At 41.6% G+C, this 24195-nt stretch overlaps 1 protein-coding gene across 1 annotated transcript in view; it reads right to left on the minus strand.

Annotated features, from left to right (window-relative positions):
* ADGRA1 (adhesion G protein-coupled receptor A1) overlaps positions 1-24195 on the minus strand; it is a 310291-nt gene that overhangs the window by 33162 nt on the left and 252934 nt on the right. Inside the window, exons 16-17 of the mRNA XM_053388799.1 lie at positions 23377-23500; positions 5348-5493 (exon numbers count right to left, since the gene is read on the minus strand). Coding sequence (XP_053244774.1) covers positions 5348-5493; positions 23377-23500 — 270 coding nt within the window. The remainder of the gene's footprint in view (positions 1-5347; positions 5494-23376; positions 23501-24195) is intronic.

Below are 24195 nucleotides of genomic sequence, written 5' to 3' on the forward strand. Positions count from 1 at the left end.
ATGATTCTTCAGCTCAAATTCCTTGGCAAGTATTTTATATTTCAATCCAAATGTTAGAAGGGTTGCTCAAAGTCAGAGAATTATGTCTAGAAGCAGCTATTATAAACTGTGTCCTTATAATGACTTCTGCTATTCGAGAATATGCAAGCCTGCAAATGTATAAGAATTACTAAAAATGTCTATTGTTCATTAATGAATTACACTAATTGCAGCACAATTCAAAATGGTCTAAAAATACACATCACAATTACTGTCACAAGCGAGGAGCTCATTTAAAGTGTTCATTGGCTATGATGAGAAGCATCAGAATTAACATCAGAGACATAAGTTATATTTCCTGTTTTGCTTTTGTATTGATGATAGAGCATTAATTATCCAACCATAGATATTTGCTCTGCACTATGAGGCTTCAATTATTCACCACTCTAAGAGGGAAGATATTCTTGAAGCTAAGGATTTTTTCCTGGAAACCTATGTAACCTGGAACATTGGAGTTATCTTTTCCTTATAGCCTCTCACTTGAGGAGAATACAGTAGGCTTTGGAAAATAAACTGTTGACTGAACTACTGAACTACACTGAACAAACCACAATGCTGGAAGCCATGAATGTTGTTACCTAGCCCAAATTTGCAGCTGGTGGCTGTGAATGTCTTTATCATGTATCAGTTAAGGCTCAATATTATTGAATCCTGAAGTTGGTTCTCTAAATATATAGCAATAATTCCTAGAACAACCTCAACTCTAGACAATGGGTGCTTTTAGACTGGTGCTATATTGGCGTGGGATTCAATCACATACCAACAATTTCAGGTTGTGCGGTTACAGTTGATTGGAAAGTCCTGAGCAACAAATTCACTGCCCTCAAAGAAATTTTTTGAGATAAGGAAATGGCTGAATTACATTGGAAAGTATATTTGCTTTGACGTCATCTAACCTCTCTGCAAACAAATCAGGATGGATGCTCAATAAACAAGTCATCTGGAGGTGCTCAACACCAACCAAATTCCATCAATTTCAAATCAAATATTCCAAATGCTTTTTTCCTCATCTCCTCTTACCACATGTTCTACCATAAATTTGTAACTAATTTAGTAAAATACTCTTTAGCTTATAAGTTGATACAGACAATCAGATGCTTCTCTGAAGGTACTTTGGTCATCTGAATGGTTTCTAAGTGCCAATAGGGTCTTGGCAATTCCCTTGCAAAGACATGCTGAGTATTCCTAAGCATATTTTCAGAAATCAAGGCACAGTTTTGACTTCTTGCAGCTCATTGCCCATCAACCAACTTCAAGTTATCTCTTCTTATGGTGAGACTACCTTTTAGGCAACTCAGACTGCATGGAAGGACCAGTTTTCTGATCGTTCAGTTAGTGTAAGTACACCCTCTCCACTCTGTTCATGGGGTTCTACCTACCTCTTAGAAAGGATTGGGGGGGTGTATAGGGGGAAGAGAGTGGAGAAACCACATCATGCTAGCTGGAGTCCTTGCAGTGGTTTCCACTAGTATGCTGGGTTAGTTGAATCCACCATAAATCACATTATGTATTTGGAAAACTATTGTTATTTAAGCATCCAATGAAACTCATGAGGGGGGGGGGAAGCTAGCTAGTCAAGAAGTACTGGCTAATTTCATCAAAAGGCAAATGAAAACACATCTTAAAGTACAAATTGGGCAAAAATTAAATCTATGTTGTTTAATTTCATATTATAAAGCACTGCACTATAAAGCAGAAGCCTTTATTACGATCACAATTTAACAAGGAACAGATTAAGTCAGATGTTACAGGGCCCATATAATAATAGGCTAGTGAAAGCAATAAAATTATACTGCAGAGACCAGCTTAGAAAAGACAAATATAGAGCAACACTGGCTAGTATTATAAGATGGAGGACAACCAAACTCTGGCCAATCTCTTCATATTTTCTGACACAGTTTTCTAAGAATATTTTCACCACATGGATCTATATTTTTTAATTATAACTCAATGGCTTCTAAAGTAATCTACCTCTGATTCCTTGATATATTATGGTTGCTGTATGTAGAGACCTAATAAATATAAATACAAGCACAGAAACAGAAATCTTACACCCTGCTGTTCATTCAGCTATATGTAGCAATTGCTCACACATTTGTAGAAGTGCTTTCTGCAGAGACACCTCCTCACCTACATTTGAAACGGACAACAGCACATTTCTATATTCTGGCAATTCTCCTGATTCAATGTTTCTTTGTAAAAAAAAAATGTAGTTTGTAAGATTATCTTAAAAGGAAAGTTGATTGCTTAATTGCCTGCAACAATATTTACGGAATCACAAAAAATCCATATGTCCCTTATAGCAATATTATGCTATAAAAACATTCACCTGGAAGCTGGAAAACCATTCAATTCTATACATAATCTGAAAGAGAAGTCATGGTTGTAGTAGTTGTAGTAGTAGTAGTAGTAGTAGTAGTAGTAGTTAATATTGTTGTTGTGTTGTCATAGTTGTTGTATTGTACCACACCCATCTGACTGGGTTGCCCAGCTACTTCTGGGCAGCTTCCAACACACCAAAGGAACACACCAAAACATCAGACGTTAAAAGCAACAGGGCTGCCTTCAGATGTCTGCAAAAAGCCATATGACTGTTTATCTCTTTGACATTTGACAGGAGGGCATTCCACAGGGTGGGTGCAACTACCAAGAAGGCCCTCTGCCTGGTTCCCTGCAACAACACTTCTCAAAATGTGGGAACTGCCAGAAGGCCCTCAAAGCTGGACCTCAGTGTCCTGGCTGAACAATGGGGGGTGGTACTGAATCAAAACAGGTATTTTTAACTAACCAACTGCTTTAGTCCAATATAGGCAAATATGTCCACCCAGTCATTTATGTAAATGTGATGATATAGAGACAGGGACACAAAGATTCTTGGAGGGCAGAAAGGATTGAGAACCTATAGGAAGTACTCACTTCATTATTATTATTTTGGTGTACACTAATATGCAGTAGCTGAGCCCCAAATTTTAAATGCATGAAGCAACCATAATTAGAGGTATTTAAAATAAAATACTAAAATATAAAATAAAATATAAAAAAACTAAAAATTAACCATCTTCAGTAGATTTAATTGGAATAATATGTATTATAATGCTGAATACTTTGGTCTCTGACAGTGTCAAAAAACTAGAAAAACCAACGTCATCCTTCAAAAAGTTGGGAGGGAAAGGACTAATTAGAAATGTAAGACATTCTAGTGCTTTAAGGATATTTAAATTTTCCACATTATATGCCCATTTTCTGTGTGAAATGAAAAAGATTATTTGGTATTGTTTGGCTTAGTTAGCAGTAATAGTTAGCATTATTGAATTATATTAGATACTTCTGGGGTTGTGCCTCTGATGCTAATTATGTCCATAGTTAGAAAAAAATCCCAGAATAATTTTAGACAGGTATTAAATCATTACTTTCAAGTTGTGGTACTTCAAAAATAGTGCTGCATTGTTACCATGCTGATTTATTGTTGTGGCCCAAACTTACAAAATGATAGTTACAAAGAAATCTAATTGGAGCTATCTTTTCCATAAAACTATATTTTCAACTCTAACAGGAACTGAATATGGTGAACACAGTTTGCTGGGTCTTTGCAACCTGAAATAATCTGCTACCTTAATAACCTTACTGTGGCATGTGAAACTGGCAATTATTCATTTTACCATGAACTACTGAGTGGGGAACATTATAATGAATCGCAAATTGAGTAACTCTGGTTCTCAGGAAAAACATTGCTTCTCATTTCAGATGGAGCACTCAGGGCTTCTACTGAACGTTACTTTTTTCTTCTTCCATTAGACTGATTTTAAAGGCCTTGTAATGAACTTAGAAAGTATTTTAAGCAGCAGATAACCAATGATGTGACTAAATACAGATTGTTCCATGTGCATCTCTGAATAGAGAATTTTTATATAAATATTATATGGTCATAGAGCAGATTGCACTTCCTCAAGGTAGAATGTCAGTTGGGATCCTTTTTTTGCAGAGCTGGGCATGCTACATTGAATCTGCCTACGTTTATAGTTATTGGGAAATTGCCAAATGATGCAGGCAGCTCTGGGCTCTCTGTCCAAATTCTGGTTATGCTGAAAGCTCTCCCAAAATTCTGATACAATAGCTGCAATAATCAAGTCCATTACCTTGAAATAGACTTGTTGGCATTAACTTGTTCCAGTAGCCATTCAATGGAGCTCTTAACTAGCCAAAGAAACTACTCTATAAGCAAATGAAAATCTCAAGTTGTACCACTCCTTCCCACCTATCTTCTCAGCATGCTGCAGTTGATTCAGGAAATCTTCAGCCAAGCTTTGTTTCCAGTTATGTCTGGACCAGGAAACTATGGTTGCAGTCTTGGAACAAGCTGGATTTTAAACCAATTCAAAAAAATGGCTTAGGATCTTGCCGTGTTCTGAACCAGAGTTTTCCAGTTTGGACATAAGCGGGAACTATTGCTAACCGAAGACTCTGTGGGTTCCTTTGGGAATAAAGGCAGGATGACGATGACAATAATAATGGCAGCAATGCATTGAAAAGGGAGAAGGGAGTGGGTGGTGTGAAGATGAAACAGGTGAGCACAAGGCCTGATGGTCAAGCTAGACATAGACTTCCTTACTAATTGCCACTACCGAAACAAGTGGTTACTTGGGGCTTATCCACACTTATGTTTCCTTTGCTCATTCCAGGCATAGTCTGCATTTTCAGGCTCCATGTCTGAGTGTCTTGACGCTCTGGAGCTTTCTCCAGCTCAATCTCTTTCCAGCTCTTTCCAGCTGAATTGGAGCAAACAGCAATCCATGCAAAAACCCAAATAGCCGTTTGCTCCAATTCAACTTTAAAGAGTGAGTGTGGACAAGCCACCAATTACATTTTGTCTCCCAGATGGCAAGAAGTTTCTGTTACTGCACCAAAGTCTACAAGGTGTGTGTGTGTGTGTGTGTGTGTGTGTGTGTGTGCCTTGCTCCTCCCCACAGATATATGCTCACACAGATATATGCCTGAACCGCACATTTCTGCTTATTTCAAACAATATGATATAAGACACATTGCTTTTATGCAACGAGAATATTGTGGCTGTAGGTATGACAGATACATGCCTGAAGTCATCTCATGACCCGGTGGACTACACAGAAAAAGGCTATATTCTACATATTTGGTGCAGGTTTTGAAAAAATAACAACATATCAAGGTTTGGAAATATTTCCACAATTTCCAGAGATACAGGAATGTTTACATTACATGTTTAGGTTTGATCTGAAGGATTCAAAGCTTAAAGCTGTGGAGTGTATCTTACAGCACTTATAATGATCCATACCTGAGCAATGGCTGCTTTGGATAAGAAGGCTGGTCACTGTTTTGGGCGGTCTGAGGCTTTTTCGTGACTTGCTTATAAATATTCCTTGCAGTCACTCCAATCCACAGCATTGTAGAGAGTGTAGAATAATGCAATACTATGCCAACCTACAATGAAACAGTGTCAGTTAATAAGGATCAACAAATGGCTGCAAAATAAGACAACATTCTGTTGCACATATATATACAAGCATGCTGGAACATTTGCAAAGCGAAATGATTTTGTGGTAGCTTTAATAACTTATTTGCTTTCCCCTGATTCATAATTGCCCACACCTGAGAAAATAAGTAAGGTTTTTTATCAAACAGAACACACAAAATGAGCAAAGTTTCATTAGGCGTTTTCTTATGGAGAAAGGCAAGTACAAGCTCAGCTTGGGACACTTTTTTAAAATTATATAATTATTACTTTATTGGAGGTTTCCCAGCTTAACAGTCAGATAAAGTTTCAGAGGTCACATGCAACCCATGCTGATGGCTTGTAATACTTTTCTTGTAAACATCATCTTTTTCTGCATATGCAACCTGCACAGGCCCTTTTCTTGCTGTGTTCTATCGCAGAGAAAATGAAAGGTTGGGTGGACACAGGAGATAACGCTCCCCCAGGACCCTGTGGATATACCCACGAGAGGGCTATCCCCTTTTGTGGAGGATAATAGATTTTACAACCACTCAAAAACATGACTGTGAAAACTACTCCCTTCATGGGCACAGTTCATGTTTGAATTTAAGCCTCTTGAATTAAACTTGAATTGATTCGCTAAGCTTTGCTGGCAAGCGGATAATGGACCTGCTACTGTTTTGCTAATTATGCTGCATGTAATGCAAATTAAATGTATAGGGTCAATGAAAAAGCAAGCTCCTTCTGTAGTTTTATACCATTAACATTCAATTTAGCCTGCTGGAAAGATTAGAGTGGCACATCCTCAATCTTTCCTACACAGCAACAAATTACCAACCAGAACTGTTGGTCTGGTACATGGCCTTTGTTGCCCAGTTCATTGACTCTTCTCCACTTCCACCAGGATGGAAAAAAATCAATGATATATATTTTTAGTTCTTAAAAACTCAATGTTGTTATTTAAATCACATTTTGGAATATTTCAGCCCCATAAAATGCCTTTAAAATAATATTTTTTATAATTTATTTATTGATACTTATTCAGAGATATACAAAAATACATTCCCCTTGCAAAGTATCTTTTTATAATATACTAGTATAAAAAAAAGGCAGAAAGGAGAAAAGACAAGCTTAAAGAAACAGAAAGTAAGAGAAGAGAAAGGGTGAAAAAAGATTAGAGAAAGATAAAGTAGAATAAAAGGACTTCCAGCTCTCTGTCACGTAGCTAAATATGTAGCCTTATTGGAGTTCACCGATTGGGTCTGCGTTGCTCTGGGACAGGAGGAAGGAAGTCAAAATGACACCGAGCTTGGTTCAAAGAAAGAGTTTATTCTGCTCTCCGGATAGCAGAAGGCACCTGCGTGGTGAGTCCACAGCAAGTACAAAGAAATGACAGGTTTCATGCAGTTTATATATCCTCCAGGCACCCTCTCACTCCTCCCCTAGGAGCCCAACCACGTCGGCGTACGTACACAGGTTGACATCACATATGTTCCTGCTCTGGTACTCTCAACCATAAAAGGATCTTCCTTCCTGTACTCCTGACCATAAAAGGATATTCCTGTTCCTACTCCTATCTTGGAGCAAGAGGTCACTACTTCCGAGAACATGCTCTGGCGTTAGTCCCAGACTTGGGTCTCTGCATCATGTGGTGAGGACATAAGATATGTCTGTGTCTGTTCTACTGGTAAAGTCAAGGCCAGTCTTGCCGTCAAACTGATAAGGGAGAGAGCTGTGTTCTTGTTTTGCATTTGCTCAATGGCTAAAGTTTATGCATTTTAGCTAAGGAGAAATGGGAATTTTGGTGCAGTTTAAAAACTGCCTGCACAGTCAGTTTTGGGGTTTGGGAAACCCATTCCTTCATTCCCTCCTCTTCTTTTGGACAGCCTTACGGCTCGTCCCAAGGCACTGCCTGGTATTCTCATGTCAGTGCTATAATCTGGGGCCGAATCATTCGTGACATCATTTTACGCATCATATTTTGCAAGCATTGCATTAAGCAGGGCATACAGGAGCAGAAAAGAAGAAAGATTAGCAAGGGGCCTATCAACATCATAAAAAGTCCTCTAAGCCACCCAAGGTTCAGAAGCCACTCAGTCAACCAAGACATGTCCCATCCGTTCCAGGTTGGGACAGGAACATGGGCTACTTTCTCTCTTTCTGTTGCCAGGTGTCGAATAGCTACACCATGGTCAGAGATGTTAAAGCAACAGGCTTCTTCTGTCAAATTTAACGCAGCCCAAAATCCAGCAGAAGCCAAAATCGGTGCCGTAACTGAGGACTCATTCCAAGGCACAGTGAGGAGGGGTACTCCTCCCAAAGCATCTGTAGGTCACAGAGTGCGAGAGGTTCCGGTGCACACAGTGCAATTGATTCGGTTTTGCAGAATAGGCTTCCATTTCTGCGTGTTGCGGGCACCCCATTCTCTCACCACCTTAAGTGGTGTGGGCGCAGCTATGGCCAGAAATCACAAGACTACCATCCCGGCTAAAACCATGTCCCCCCACAGCCCTACCTGTGTCATTTGGGCACAGGGATATATCTATTTCCTAAAACCTTCCTAATACCTTCTTCTTCTAACACCTGGGGTACCCCCCACAAAGCTATATACAAAGCTATATATTCAAAGGGAAAGAAAAGAAAATGTCCTCTTTTAGTCCACGCTGGATTCTTCTTTTGCCGTGGATTCTTCTTTTGCCGTGCGTAGAGATGCCAGCTTCCAGAGGTGGCACCAGCAGGGTGGTCGTCTGGTGGGCGCCGAGCCGATGCGGTGAGGAGAAGCATGAGGCGGCGTCTGTAGGGCACCGAGAGATGGTGAGTCGAAGGGGTTGGTGTAGATCAATCGTAGCAGTACAATCTGATGCTGCCTGGGGTTTGCTTCATCCTTCAAATCAGGCCTGCTGGAATATATGCAGTCAGGTGTTGGAGGCCCATCCTCTCCCATAGGTGGTGGTGTAACCGGGTTAAGAAGTCTCTCTGGAGGCGTGGGTTAAGAACCTCAGTAACTCGAAGCTGCAACTTACACCTTAAGATCCAACCATTCTATCTTCTATAAACCAGTATTTTTTTCAGTCTTCAAATCCAGATATTACAAGTTCATTTTCTCTTTCACGCAGAAAGTCCATAGGAAATTTCCAATCCTTAATAAATGCCAGTAATGATTGTTCTCTAATTAAGCACTTTAACTTTGCAATCTCACAAAAATAATCTGAGTTAACATTTCTGAATGAAAGAGTAACACGCAAGTCTACAACACTCATGACTCTATCAAACATACTGAGTTAAAGTCTGGTTTTCTATGTAAAAGAATGAATAGGAGGCAGGGGAACATGACTTTTGAACGTGAAACTCGCACAAAAATAAGGCCGGTCCAAAATGGTTCCCTCTCAAATTTTGCCACCACTTCTGCAGAGTCACTTTGGGGATTTTCAGACATGTGTGGTAGAGCCAGAGGAAACTTGCCAGCCACTGAAAACCACATTTCTTCCCTTTTTTTCACCCAGAGGGCCCATTTACCATGATGCTACATCATCATGTAATAGCATGGCAAGTTACCATTTGGGTTAAAAAAAAGTTAATAAAAATAGTGGTTGGTAGCAACTGCCAGGCAAAGCAATTACAGGAGCAGGACCACTGCTGTGAAAATAAGGGTGAGATGGGAAACATTTCGGCGGATTAATTAATTAATAATAATTGTGGTAAATTTCTGTAGCAAGTATGTTGAAGACTGTAGGTGACTCAAAAAACACAACTGGTAAATATGGTTATAAAGCCACACACAGTTACAGACGAACCTGCTGGTTGCAGGTTAGTGGCTCATCTGTGGCCGCTGGGACCACATAACACTGGTCCTGAGAGATCTGCATTGGCTCCCAGTACGTTTCCGAGCACAATTCAAAGTGTTGGTGCTGACCTTTAAAGCCCTAAACGGCCTCGGTCCTGTATACCTAAAGGAGCATCTCCACCCCCATCGTTCAGCCCAGGCACTGAGATCCAGCGCCGAGGGCCTTCTGGCGGTTCCCTCATTGCAAGAAGTGAAGTTACAGGGAACCAGACAGAGGGCCTTCTCGGTAGTGGCGCTCACCCTGTGGTACACCCTCCCTTCAGATGTGAAGGAAATAATCAGCTATCCTATCTTTAAAAGACATCTGAAGTTTTTAAAAGACATCAGGGAAGCTTTTAATATTTAATGCTGTACTGTTTTTAACACTTGATTGGGAGCCGCCCAGAGTGGCTGGGGAAACTTAGCCAGATGGGCGGGGTATGTTGTTGTTGTTGTTGTTGTTGTCGTCATCATCATCATCATCTTAGGCCAGCATCTTGTTCTCAGAGTGCCCAACCAGATCTAAAGCACACAAGCCCTGAGCACAGCAGCATTCTCATCTCCTGTGGCTTCCAGCAACTGGCATTCAGAAGCATACTGTCTCCAGTGGTACCCCACCTGGAGAACTGTGTCCAGTTCTGGGCACCACAGTCTAGGAATCTGTGCAGATGAGGGCGACCAAGATGATAAAGGGTCTGGAAACCAAGACTTATGAGGCATGGTTGAGAGATATGGGTATGTTTATCCTGGATTATTTTTTTAAAAAAAGACTGAAATCTGATAGTGACATGATATTCATCTTCAAATACCTCAAGCTTGTTTTCTGCTGCTCCAGAGGGTAGGCCCCAAACCAATGGATTCAAATTACAAGAAAGATGATTCCCACTAAACATCAGGAAGAACTTTTTGGTAGAGCTGTTTGACAGGGGAATGGACTCCATTAGAAGGTGGTAGACTCTCCTTCATGGAGGTTTTCAAACAGGTTGGATGGCCACCTCTCAGGGAGTCTTTAGCTGTGACTCTGGCATTGCAGGGGGTTGGACTAGATGTCCCCTGGAGTCCCTTCTGAGTATACAGTTCTATTAGTCTAACAATGGAGGTAGCACATCAGTAAGAAATCCCTCTATTATACAAGCCTATAGATTAAAAAAGCTTCCCCATCCAAAATAGCAAACAGCATTAAACATTGTCAGTAGGAGGAAGTGCAGAACCCTAAAAGCTGCCAGTGTTAAAAGTAATAAAACAGCTAAAATCCACCAGGGGGAGGAATGTCTTCACCTGATGAATTCTCCCCTAAATTTCCACAGATGTGAATTCAGGGGTGGGGTCTTTAACGTGACAGTTGCTCCTGTAAGCAGATATAAATTATATTGCACAAAAGGCAATGTAAGCAGCACGATCAGATATTTTGGAATATGCTGCTGGGTAGTAAAAAGGGTCTATGTAGCTGGGAAATGGATACACTTTAATTGCAAATGTATGAATTATAAAGCCAGAAACTTGATTTGAGCCACTGATTTAAAGTGGCACATTTCCTCGGTGAATTAAATTGCCTTGTTTTAAATCCTACTATCTCTGACTCCCACTTGTTCAGAGTCTGGTGAAGGAGGGGAAAGCACGAGATAAGCCAGTAAGGTCTTATGAAGAAATGGCAGGCAGAGCACTGATCAGAAGAGAAAGCTTCCAACAAGTAACAAAGACAAAAAGAGAGCAGCTGAGCAGCAGGGGAGCTGTCCAGGAGGCAGCTAAAACTAGGAACAAGCCTAGTTGTAACAGTCACTTCCAGGAAGCAGCTGGAGGATTAACGCACACAACCTAGCTGGCCTACCTTTATGTCCTAAATTCTGATTTTTAGAGTGATATGGTTCAAAAACATATGTAACTTTGAAAAGTATTGAGGAAGAGCTCAAGAACACAAATCTGTAATATGGACTTGCTAGCGTTCTATTAGTTTTCTCCTTTTGGGAGGGAAGGGGTGCAAGGCAGATATTTTGTTAGAGATCAGCACAAAGTTCATACACTGGGTCAGCTTATTCATAGTAGCCCCGTTCCCTCCCCATGGCAAAACACAGGGAATTCCCATGGAGGGAAAAGAAACGGAAACAAATGAAAGAGAATAATACAGTACTGTCAGCTGGTATATGTTCCTAACTTGTGGCTAATGCTGGCTAGAGTTATTTGATGTACAGCTTGCAGCAAGAACAGAATCACGAGTGGCAGTGAAAGCTCTATGATGGGTCTAGTCAGTGATGCTCTTTTGAAAGAGGGAAGCTGACACTGATTAGGACAAATACTTCATTCCCTGCCATAGGCTGTCCATTGGAAAAAGGGTAGGAAGAACCTGGCCCTCCACATCTCCCATCATCCCTGATCATTTGGTGATGCTGACTGGGTCTGGTGAAAGTTCTGGAGGCCCATAGGCCCCCCCAACCCTCCATAAGACCATTCATGGATCCTATAAAAGTGCCATAACAAAACAAATGTTTGTTACCACCTATATTGAATAGGCCTTCCATTAAGAATACAGTCTTCAGGAAAAGCCCCTTAATTCTGAATGCCTACAAGGAAGACTAGACATTTAGAATTACTGGTAATGGCCACTAGCTTAGAAAGCTTTTTAAAAAAGAAATAGAATAAACACAGAGATTAAATTGCCATGATAGCTAAACAGGGCTTCCAGGTTCAGAGACAGATTGCTGGGGACAAACAACGATTAAGAGTTATTATTGCTTTTCTGCCTTATGGCTTCCAAAAAGTATATAGTTTCTGTGGAAAGCAGAACTCTAGACAAGATAGGTGGACAGATCCAGCAATGCTCCTATGTTCACTCTACCTATTAAAGCATGCAAACATATGGCTATTGTCTGCTTTCATGTTTAACAAACAAATGAACATGTTTCTCCTACCCAACCTCTCATCTCCAAGGATACTTCAAGGCTGCTCACAGATATGATCCAAATTCAATTTGAAACTTACAATACATACCATTGAAACAGCATTACTGAAACCTAACCCATAAAATATGACTTTAATCACATATGTCTCCAAAGGCCAATATAGTATCAATTCTAACTTCTTTTTAAGGACAAGCTATTTGCTGATGTCTAGCACTGCAACACATCAAGCTCTTTTGAAATAAGAAAAAAAGCCTATGGGGTAGACAGTGTGTCTAGCTGTCAGAGTTGGGTTGAAATTAGTTTAACCAGGAGATTGCCTACAGTGCCTGTACTGTACTACTTGCAAAAACAAGCCAAAGCTTATAGATATGGAGCTTGATGCTTGAGTCAACCTCACTATTCAGCTATCATGCAAAGTGAGTGTATATGCTAAGTTTGCCTCTGTGCTTCTTCCTGCCTCTCCAGCTGTTGCCTTTTCCCAATCTGTATGGCATGTAAGGAAACCGTGTACCACCAGGTACTTTCAGTTTTTCACTTGCTGCAATATGAAGTGGTGGTCGGATATTTTGCTTGTTCTGCATTAGTGCACAGTTCTGCTGTTAGTTTTATGCAATTGCACAATTCTCATGGGACTTTAATCGTATGAAACAATCTGTAGAGAAGAATTTTCCACAACGGTGGCAGATAAACTACTGCAAGAACAAAAAAATAAAAATAAAAAATAAAAAAATCTGCCAGTGGCCTGTTCAGAATGAGGTGATTCATTGCTACAGTTCTGTTCTGTTTGGGAGCGATTTGAAAAACAGAAGATGGTTAAGCCCCAGTGCAGAGCAAACCATTGCAAATTAAAACTGCGATCCAGCAGAGATAAAAGTGTCAGGCAGACAAGCCCTATGGCATGTGCAGCCTCAGACCATAGGCCTGTCTAGCTTGGTATTGTCTTCAGTGACAGCTGCTTTCTGGAGTTTCAGAAAGAAGTCTTTCCTAGCCATGCCTGGAGATACTTGGGATCAGACCTGGCAACGTCTGAATGCAAAGCAGTGGCTGTACCACTGTGCTACAGCCCTTCCCAATATATTTCCCTATGTGAAGTCTTGTTGCTTAATAAATCATCACAGAAAGCTAGTGGATGTAATATGAGTAATCAAGTGGTAGAGCTTTTCCAATAGCATACCGCTTTGAGCTGTAGGTGAAGGGATTCCACAACATGGTCCTCCACGAAAAATAAGCTCCTTGCATGTAGGAAAACTGCATGTGATAACAAGGATCCAGTCTGCTTTCCTCCTTAACAGTTTGTTTTTGAAGAGTGATGATGGGAGCGTAAGACTTAATTTGATCCAGGACTCAGGGCTTATCCACACTTAGCTTTCCCCCTACTCTTTCCAGGCACAGGTCCATGTTTAAAAACCCCGTGTCCAGGCATGTCCAAAATATGCTCTTTAGTGCTCAGTCGGAGCAAATGTCAATTCAGGTTTTCCACAGATTAACACAGACACGAAGCCTTAAAGCGTGGACTCTGCCTGGAGAGAGTGGAGGGAAGTTGAGTGTGGATAAAAGTGCTCAGTCCTGACAGGAGACTGGTGCTTCCAAATTCAGTAGCAGTAGTAAGTCCGAAAGGATTTAAGCCTGAATGGAAACTGTAGTTTTCAATCCAGTAATAGCACCAGCTCCAGAAAACATAAAGGGTTAAGGTGGACAGGCATACCTATGAGTATCTGAGGAATACAGGACTTATTTCAGTTTGGTCAGATTTTATACCTCCAAATCTATTCACGATTCCAGGGAACATCTTTTATTTACTTATTTATTAACCTACCAGTAACTTCTCACACTAAAGTGAAGAGAAGAGAAGACGGGAAAAGAATGTATCTGATAATACATCAATCTAACATAACACTTATGGAAAAACAAACAACACACCTGCCCTATATCATTAACTATACTTAAATAACAATACTTAAATAAACTGGTCCCATGACCTCCTGGCAAATAGAAGGGGAAGAAATGGAGGCAGTGAGAGATTTTACTTTCTTGGGCTCCATGATCACTGCAGATGGTGACAGCAGTCACGAAATTAAAAGACGCCTGCTCCTTGGGAGAAAGGCGATGGCAAACCTAGACAGCATCTTAAAAAGCAGAGACATCACCTTGCCAACAAAGGTCCGTATAGTTAAAGCTGTGGTTTTCCCAGTAGTGATGTATGGAAGTGAGAGCTGGACCATAAAGAAGGCTGATCGCCGAAGAATTGATGCTTTTGAATTATGGTGCTGGAGGAGACTCTTGAGAGTCCCATGGACTGCAAGAAGATCAAACGTATCCATTCTTAAGGAAATCAGCCCTGAGTGCTCACTGGAAGGACAGATCGTGAAGTTGAGGCTCCAATACTTTGGCCACCTCGTGAGAAGAGAAGACTCCTTGGAAAAGACCCTGATGTTGGGAAAGATGGAGGGCACAAGGAGAAGGGGATGACAGAGGATGAGATGGTTGGATAGTGTTCTCGAAGCTACAAACATGAGCCTGACCAAACTGCGGGAGGCGGTGGAAGACAGGAGTGCCTGGCGTGCTGTGGTCCATGGGGTCACAAAGAGTCGGACACGACTAAACGACTAAACAACAACAAATACTTAAATAATAAACAAAGAATGCATGCACACACTAATTAGCAGATAAACAATTATTTTTCCCTTTTAGCCTCCCCACCCCAGCCAAAAGTCTGGTGTAAGGCCAGCTGTTTCAAATCCATGCTGGGTGGGTCTTGCATCCGTCTCCAGGGATGTTCAGACATCTTTCTTCTCCCTTCAACACTGAGCAGTAGCAAGGCAAAGCAGGAAAATGATAGCTAAAGTTTTGCCAGCTTTGCAGTTGGTCTTGCTACTGCTGCCCTCCTACTGGTGGAGGTGGAGTTGCAGCACAGAAGGATTCCTGCCTGGGAATTTATCTTTCCACCTTGTGTCAAGGCCAGCAGAGGCTTCAATGTTTCTGAGCACGTGTAGGTTGCCTTTCCTTGAGTACAGTGGTACCTCGGTTTACGAACAGCCCTGTTAATGAACTATTTGGTTTATGAACTCCACAAAACCCGGAAGTAGTGTGCCAGTTTGCGAACTTCATCTCGGTCTACGAACGGAAGCCAAACAGTGGAAGGGCACCTGTGGCGGGAGGCCTCATTAGGGAAAGCGTGCCTCCATTAAAGAACGGATTTGGTTTAAGAACGGACTTCAGGAACGGATTAAGTTTGTAAACCGAGGTACCACTGTACTGAACGGGTTCAAGTAAGAATACGAACGGGGGGGGGGGGGAGATTTATAATCCAGGTTTAAAGTGCATGGCTGCTTTAACACTGATGTGATACTTGCAGGAAGTCTCAGTGGGTTGAGCTGTTGTACAAATAATATGTGAGAGAGAATAAGTAAGTTCCCTTTTAATAGCACATGGCAGGCATATCTGTGTGCGCCTGGAGTGCTGAAGTGTCTGAAATCTGAACATAGCACATGTACCAACATGTGATAAGCAAGCACAATACACACCCTAGTAAAGTCAACAGCAAATCTCCCATTGGTTCTAACACCATGTGTTTTAAAAGAAAGTTATGAGAAGGCGCATTATTTGTGCATGCCTTTAAAATCTGTTCGCCATCTTCAGAGACAGCTTAAGGACTATGTGATGTGGCAGTTGCTATGGTAATGACTGGTTTCATTATTGATTACCCAAATAAAAACTTGTGTAAACCTACATAACATGCTGGCATGTAATGCTCCCTTGGGGAACCTTAAGTTGTACTTCTTTTCCTTAGTCAATTTTTTTTCCTCCCTCTCTCTTTCCCTTTCCCTCTCTGCATTTTTATTTCAGGGTTTTCTTTGGCTATGAAAAATCTGTGTGAACACAACGGTAGTGAAGTATCCACATTATCTTCTGCAGATCAACACACACATTTCACAAGGACCTTTCATCTTTCCCCCAGCTATTGCTCTACTTCCTGGGATTTTTTTTTATTTTCTCAATACTAAGTTGCTATTGCAGGGGAGATGAAGTTTCACCTACAGCAAGCACTTCCATTCCAGTTGCAGGTGCTGTATGGCTGCATGAATGTTGCAGGCAGCTATTGGCCAGTGCCCATACCGTTTCTACTGTTCCGTGACACACTTTCCCTGTCCATGCCTGTCATGGTATTGAAGGAGAATGAAAGGGAGGAGGAGAGACAGGCAGAGGAAGGGGGGCAGGAAGTGGCGGTGGAGGAAAGAAGGGAAAGCCAGGAGGAGGGACGGCTCACAGATGTTGGACCAGAGCCTCAACACTGCACAGGAAGTTCTGGCACAGACAGTGAAACAATGCCTGTTCCGTCTGCCAAGGAAAGGAGAATATTAAAGAGGAGGGGACAGAGACATCACATGAAAATTCCATGTCTTTTCTGTTGGAGAAGAGGCGGGCATAAGGCACTCCAAGAATCTGAGCCGGAGGATTCGGATGCATGATTGTAACGTGCTGCTTGTACATATGTAAAATAAAGACTGTATATATGTATCTCTGAGTGAACAGAGGCATTTCTTGCGGAGAGCGTTCACAAGCCATCACAATGCCTGTATCACTTTCTTAACGTTTCTTAAAAACTTATTTTTATACCCAGAATATGAAGAGCATATGCCCAGGGTATACGTCCAGGATATGAAGAGAGCTTCCCAAAGTACTACTTGAGAAGGAGTATTTATCTTGCCTTTTAAAACTGAATACAAGATGAACGCCACCAAATAGCCTCTGTTGTAAGACTCTGCCCTGCTATTTTGCCAGCTTAATATATATATATATATATATATATATATATATATATATATATATATATAAAATTTTGTGCCATGTGTTCTTCTTGCTATTTTTTTTTTAAGTGGGTATATGAAGCTATGTTAGTCATGTGGCTGCACATTCAAAACTCAAGAATCAGATTTTGGCATTTAGTTGCAACTGCCTGAAAATCTGTGTTTGTTGTGACTGGGTGCAAAAATCTCATCTGTGCTCAGTTCAGCATGAACAGTCAGAGCAGTCACATAAGCAGCTTAGCCTGTGGCAGAGCCGTTTAAAGTCAGCATAGGCTTTTGAAAAAAAGGAAAGGAAAGGAAAAGTGACTGCCACAGAACCATATGTTTGCCAAAGAGCAAAACCTGGCCATGATTCTTTTTGAATCTGGTTCCTTGACCCCCCCCCCAACTTGGGGGGGGAAATCAATTTTTCATTAGCATATTAATGCAGTTACTTGCAATCTGTAAGGTAACCCACCGGACTCTGATTTGAAAGGCTTTTGTGCCCTTGTAACTGCCTAGTTGTAGCTGCCTAAAAACTACCCTGCTATCCCTCCTTGCAAAACCACAGATAAAGAGAACGGCGATTAGATTTGCCCCTAATTAACAGGCACCAGTGTATGTATTAATAGATATGTATCTCTGAATAGTGAAAAGAAATATGTCAGATAATAACATTCAACGTTTCGCCAATATCAAGGCTTTGCATTTTCTACATTAGTAGATAAGCCTGTGATATTTTAGCACACTATCTTACAAAGACAGGAGATTTGCCATATATGTCTCAGTTTAAGGTCATAGCAAGCAAATGCCAATGGTTAAGGGAACTGTAGAACACTAATTTGCATGTTTATAAGTGGGAAGAGAGATGAAAGTAACCTGTGTTGACTATGGCTCATCATAGGCTAATGTACCAGATTATTTATCTTGGGTTGTATTAAACTAAATTCTACTCAAAGTAGACCCAGTGAAATTAATGAACTTAAGGCAGTCATGCTATTTGATTTCAATAGGTCTATTCTGAGTAAGGCCAGCATTGGCTACAACCCCTATTATTTATTTGTTCAATTTATTAATTGTCTTTTATCGGTCATTATCCCAGGGCGGTATACAACACTTAAAACAACACACTGAAGAAGACCACTTAAACATTAAATCAGCACATATAAAACCTAATCTTATACAGCTGAACCACAGCAATACATCTGATCATGAACCACATCAAAGGTGATCATCATGATTGTAACAACTGCTGTGGAATCTCCCTGCTGAGTACTGTGAGGAAAGCATTTGACCATGTAGTTCTCAACAGATTACTCACTGACAGGGTCTATCCTGAGTCACAACATGGTTTCAGAGCTCAGAGGTCAACAGTCAACATGATTTTCTCACTGCACCAGCTGCAGGAGAAATGCAGGGAGCAGACACACCCCTTGTACATTGCCTTCATGGACCTGATGAAGGCCTTTGACCCTGTCAGCATAAAATGACTCCTTATACTGCTCAACAAGAAAGGATGCCCATCTAAGCTCCACAAGATGATTGTGTCCTTCCATGAGAACATGCATGGCACTGTCCAGTATGATGATTCATCCTCAGAAGCTTTCCCTATAAAGAGCAGCGTGAAACAGGGCTGTGTTCTTGCTCCAACTCTTCTTCTCCCTGTTGGTCTCCTATGCCTTCAGCTCAGCAGAAGCCAGAGTGTACTTCCATTCAAGGAGTGACTGGGGGGGGGGTCTGTTCAACCTGACACATCTCTACACCAAGACAAAGGTGTGGCAGGTTCTTATCCAAGATATGTTGTCTGCAGTTGATGCAGCCCTTGACAGCACACTCTGAGGAAGCTCTACAGAGACTCATCAACCGTCTTGTCCAAGACTGCAAGAAGTGCTGCCTGATGAAGCCCAACACAGTGGTTCAGCATGTCACCAGCAATCCACACATCAGCATTGGTGACCACATGCTTGAGATGGTAGAGCATTTTGACTACCTGGACTCCATCATAACCAGCAACCTTTCCATCAACACTGAGTTGGACAAGCATCTTGGCAAGGCAGCTATGGCAATGGCTCACTTTTCCAAAAGGGTTTGGGAGAATGGGATACTAATGACCAATATCAAGATGAAGGGCCATCAGGCTTGTGTGTTGAGTATGCTGCTTTATGGAAATGAGTCATGGACGATTTACACCTGCCAGTAGCAACGCCTCAACGCCTTCCAAATGTATGATCAGGATGATTTGGGGCATCACATGGCAGGACAGAATCTCAAACAAAGATGTGCTCTTGCAAGCCCACATTCCCAGCATGCTAACACTTCTGTCTTAATGACACCCACGCTAACCCAGTCATGTCCACAGAATGGAAGATGGCAAGATCCCCAAGGACGAGGTATTGGGAGCTGCCGTCAAGCACCAGGCCTGTTGACAGACCAACTCTGCATTACAGAGATGTCTGCAAATGTGACATGAAGGCTGGCAACATTAACCCTATCGTACGGGAATCCCTTGCAGACAACCGCAGTGCCTGGAGACAGACAGGCAGGTTGTGTATCCCCAGTAGTAACCAAGAGAGGAATGACTGCTGGGAGGAGTGCAGAAAGAATAAATGCCATGGTGCATTTGCAGCAGCAAAACTAGAAACCTTCATCTGTTTCACCTGCAATAAAAGATGTCTCTCCCTTCTTGGTCTCTACAGCCACAGCAGGCACTGAAACTCTCCAATCATTTGACTTTACCACTGCTCCATTGTCTCCCGAGACAGGTGGATGCCAGCAACCACTTTCTTCACTTCCCTACTGCACACAGATATATCTCAGCACATATATGCACTGAAAAACACATTTATATAACACACCATATATTCTATAGTAACATTTTAATTGGGGTGGGAAATCTGTATCAGCCCAAAGCCTCCGTTCCCTTTTAAGCTTAAAAAAGTTGTCTTCAGAATTAATGTATGCATAACATTGTGTGTTAGCATTATAGTTATATAGACTTGTATCATAGATACCTAAATGAGAGTTCATTCACACTCTCACTATCAGTGGGCTAGATCTGAAGACAACTGCCTATTTGACAAAAGGACACACATTTCAGAAATTAAGAGGGGGCAACCTGAAACCGTTATATAGTACTGGGATATGGCATTATTAAATATTTCTACTGAAGGACATTCTGCAGCAAAACAAGCAATGTTTGCTGGAGAAGATTCCAGATAAACAATCACATTACTAAGTGGGCATGGCAACCGCCCTAGACATGCCCTGGTTGATAAAGGATGACATTCAGGCCCAATTCAAGACCCATCTCTGTCACCAGCGTCTGATATGCACAAGGCAAGACTGAGTGATATGTACCTTTCCAAACTCCCCAGAAAGTCCCTTATCACACCTCTGATCATTTTAGTGATGCTGTCATACAAAGCTTAAACTATAGTATATGGATGTCCAAGTTACAAATAAAAAAACCTCACACAGCCCTGCCCATATCTTCAACCGAATTATTTTCAATGTAAAGAGCCCTGCTGGATTAGACCAGAGCTCCATTTAGTTCACAATCCTGTTTCTCATGGTTGACAGCCAGATGCTTCCAGAAATCCCCCAGTCAGGGTGTGGTGGCAATGACACTCTCTCAGCAAGTGGTATTTGGAGGGGGAGACAGAACCATAATGGCTATTAGCTGTTGACAAGACCAAACTTTTATGAATTTGTAATCCCCCTTTAAAGCTATCTAAGCTACTGTCCACCACCTCTTGCGGCAGTGCATTCCATCCATTTCATTATTCACCAGCTGAGCAAACTACAAAGCACTCCTAACTTCCCCACCCCTGCCCACACCAGTCCTTACTCGCTCCACCGCACAAGGTACCAATTGCTGCACAAGCCTGGAGCTGCCACACTGCTCTAGCCAGACAGCATCACCCGAGGCTCAGTTGCAGAAGGAGTCTGCATTACTCTGTTAGCTTCTTTTGCCTGTACTGAATCTACTTTTCATTTTCACCGAGAGAGGGATAAACACTTGCCTCTATCTTCTTTTGCTGTATCATGCATGACTTTATAAATCAGTTATTGTGTCCTGTTCCCTTGGTGTGGGTGGGTGGGTGGGTGTATATGCACGCACACACCCCCCTTAAATTCCCACCAAAGCTTTAGTCTTTCCTCACAGGGAGATGCTTCAGCCCGCTGATCTGCACCTGAAGCTGGGCAGTCAGAATTGTACAATGTACTTCAAATGTCCCCAGACCATATCTAGTACATTCCTAAGCAATCTCTTCCTAGGGCTCCCTAGCCAGGGCTTTGCCTTTTTCACAGCTGTTGGAGAGATGCTCCCTCAGGGTTCATGACGCAATGTGTGTCCCAGCTTTCTTTTCTAATTACTTCCTGCTTCTTCCACAGCCATAGTCCTCCCACAGATAGCCACAAAGCACTTGCAATTTTTGCATAGTACATTTCTTTACCACCACACTCTTGCCTGGCAGGAGCAAAATGAATCAGTGAGTAGGGAACACTGAATTCAGTGTGATTTAGGCCGGGTACACCCCACATACATTTAAAGCACACACACACCGATCATAGAAACTACAGTTTGTCAAGTGATGGGAATTATAGCTTTGTGAGGGGTAAACCATTTCTACGTGTGTGTGCTTTAAATGTATAATGTGTACACAGCCTTGCTCTTGGGATTTTAACATTCTCCTAGGGCTTAGGGTTGCAATTTAAGAGACTGAGCTGCAATACAGGAAGCCTCCGATGTTAACTTTCATCTCTGCCAGGAAGCCACTAGGTAGCTTTATGAGTTACAGACTCTTGCATCCAACCTGAAAAACCACCTGCAACATGGACCTGATAATATTGACCATATGCAAAGGGTTATTGAGAACTTTATTGATAAGTGTATAGCAATGCAACCCTATGCATGCCCCACCCTCCATTGGGGCCTACTCCCTAGTAAATGCATTTAGGATTTATCTATTTTTAAAATATTAATGGTATACTGATTTTTAGGGGGGGGTGGGAGAGAATCTTCTCCAAGTGGTTTGCAAGCCATATATCGAACAAGCAATGAAATACAAGCATAAAAATCACAAAAAATCCAAACAATATTTCCAAAAATTCCAAATAAACCATTAAAAGCCAAGAGGATAAAGGCTAATTCCACACAAGATAACATCAGGTCAAGTTAGTTGCTAAAGGCAGCGGTAAAGAGGGAGGTCTTTGAGGCCTGCTTAAAGCTTGCAAGGGATGGGCTCATCCAAAGTCCCATGAAACTGCATTCAACAATTGCAGTGCCACCACTGAGGAGACCCTGTTCTCAGGCCATACAAGCTGAAAGATATTCATAACAATATGACCAGACCATATTGAGTGCCTTAGTCCCATCGCTCTCTGACTCTGTATCAAAGTTGGTGCAGCAGTGACCTCATCTGCAAAATGCATAGCTCAAGTGAGCCACTGAGGGTTCTAGGCAGTAGAGGCTGGTGTCCATTGGGACTAGCAGCGTAGAAAGCAAGGAGACTAACAGTAGGTGAAGGCAGAGATTGTAATAGCCACAGCTACCCCATGACTGGTTGTAAGTAAGAAGGCAGGCAGGCTGTGGGGTACTTCCCAATTCTCCATAATGGGCCAGTCTCCAATAGCTCTAGGGTCTCTTTCTGTGAGTCAATACCTAGGAGACCTTTAGCAATCCATGGATGGCTTAGGAGACCCTTTCTATCCTAAAGCTCTATATAATTGATTGGAGAGTGGGGGAAGTAAGAAGAGACAGGATGAAACTCACTCTCACCCAGCAGCAAACTCCAGCTTCTGCACTTTCACTTAATTCAAGGCACAGTCTATTTTTAAAACAAGATGCCCCAAAGTGTACTTAATAATAAACACATATTCGAGTGCTGATGACATAATTTAAAAGGCTTAGAAATACTCAACAAAGAAAGCCGCTCTTAAAACTTGATCTCAAAGAGATCTACAAATAATAAACAACTCTCAGTATATTTCTAAAGCGAAAGGAGGGGGGAGGAGAATCACTTGTAAATAAAAACAACGCAGAAAGAAGTTAATAGACTTGAGAGAGATAATCCTAAACATTTTTGTAAGTCCTACTGAAAACAGTATGATTTACTTTCAAGTAAACATGGTTAGGAATGAGCTGTAAAACAGTTCCCCATGCCTAGAAAGACAGATAAGATCTCCTGGCTGAACTCTGGCCCTTTAGTACTAAGAAAAATCTTTACATTTTCCAAACAAACAGCAGTTGAAGATCAATGCATCCATCCATATACATGAAGAACACAGAAGGTCATCAATATGTGCAATTCAGTTTTTGTTCCATTATAAATAAATGCTAATTATAATGCATGCACTCACCGCTTGACAGATAATTGGGTATTTTACACGATTTATTCCACCAGCAAAAACAGCAAAAGTGAGAGCAGAATGGAAACAGAAGTTGAGAAGCATGTGCCAGCCTTTCCTGCTGATTCGAATTGTGCTGTTTGAAGTTAACAAAAACAAAGTCATATAACTGTTGTGAAAAGCAACACATAAATCATAACAACACATTGAATGTACAGCCCTGAATTCCAACCCCGGAGTCCTTTGTGTGACCAGAGGAGCTTGGGGGTGTTTCAGAAACTGTTGAGCCAGAATTGTCATTTTGCACCAACAAGCCTTGCTTTCATAGAGGAAGCATTACAAAATTGCAGTGTTTGAGCCTCAACCTCTTTCTTGGGTCACTTTCTCTGCGTTATTTCACTGAGTTCTTAACACCACTGGCCTTTCAATACATGTTAGCAGCCATGCTATTACCTAACTCCATGATCCAGTTATCCTGCAATGACTCAGATGCAAGTGAAATCGTTTGTTTAACCAGGGGCTACAGGGGCAGGCAGGCAGGCTCTCTCTATCCCTTTGTTTTCTTATTTTAGCGTTCAATTAGCCCTTTGAATGTGTAAACAAAACAGAGCCCAAAGCAACTTTGAATGAGGTTGTTATGCAAAGAAGCTTTCAGAAAGATGCACTACCTACAGAACAAGGATTGTGGCTTTTGCATTAGGCTTAATTAACAACAAAGTCAACATTTATTTGGCTGTTGCCTTTCTGTCCCACTTTCCCTCCAAGGAGCTCTGGGCAGTGGGGTTCTCAGGCAATCTGTTACCAAAGCTGGCTCTTGTGGCCGTTCAGCTT

The sequence above is a fragment of the Podarcis raffonei genome, chromosome 5, assembly GCF_027172205.1.
Source record: "Podarcis raffonei isolate rPodRaf1 chromosome 5, rPodRaf1.pri, whole genome shotgun sequence".
In the NCBI taxonomy this organism is placed as follows: domain Eukaryota; kingdom Metazoa; phylum Chordata; class Lepidosauria; order Squamata; family Lacertidae; genus Podarcis; species Podarcis raffonei.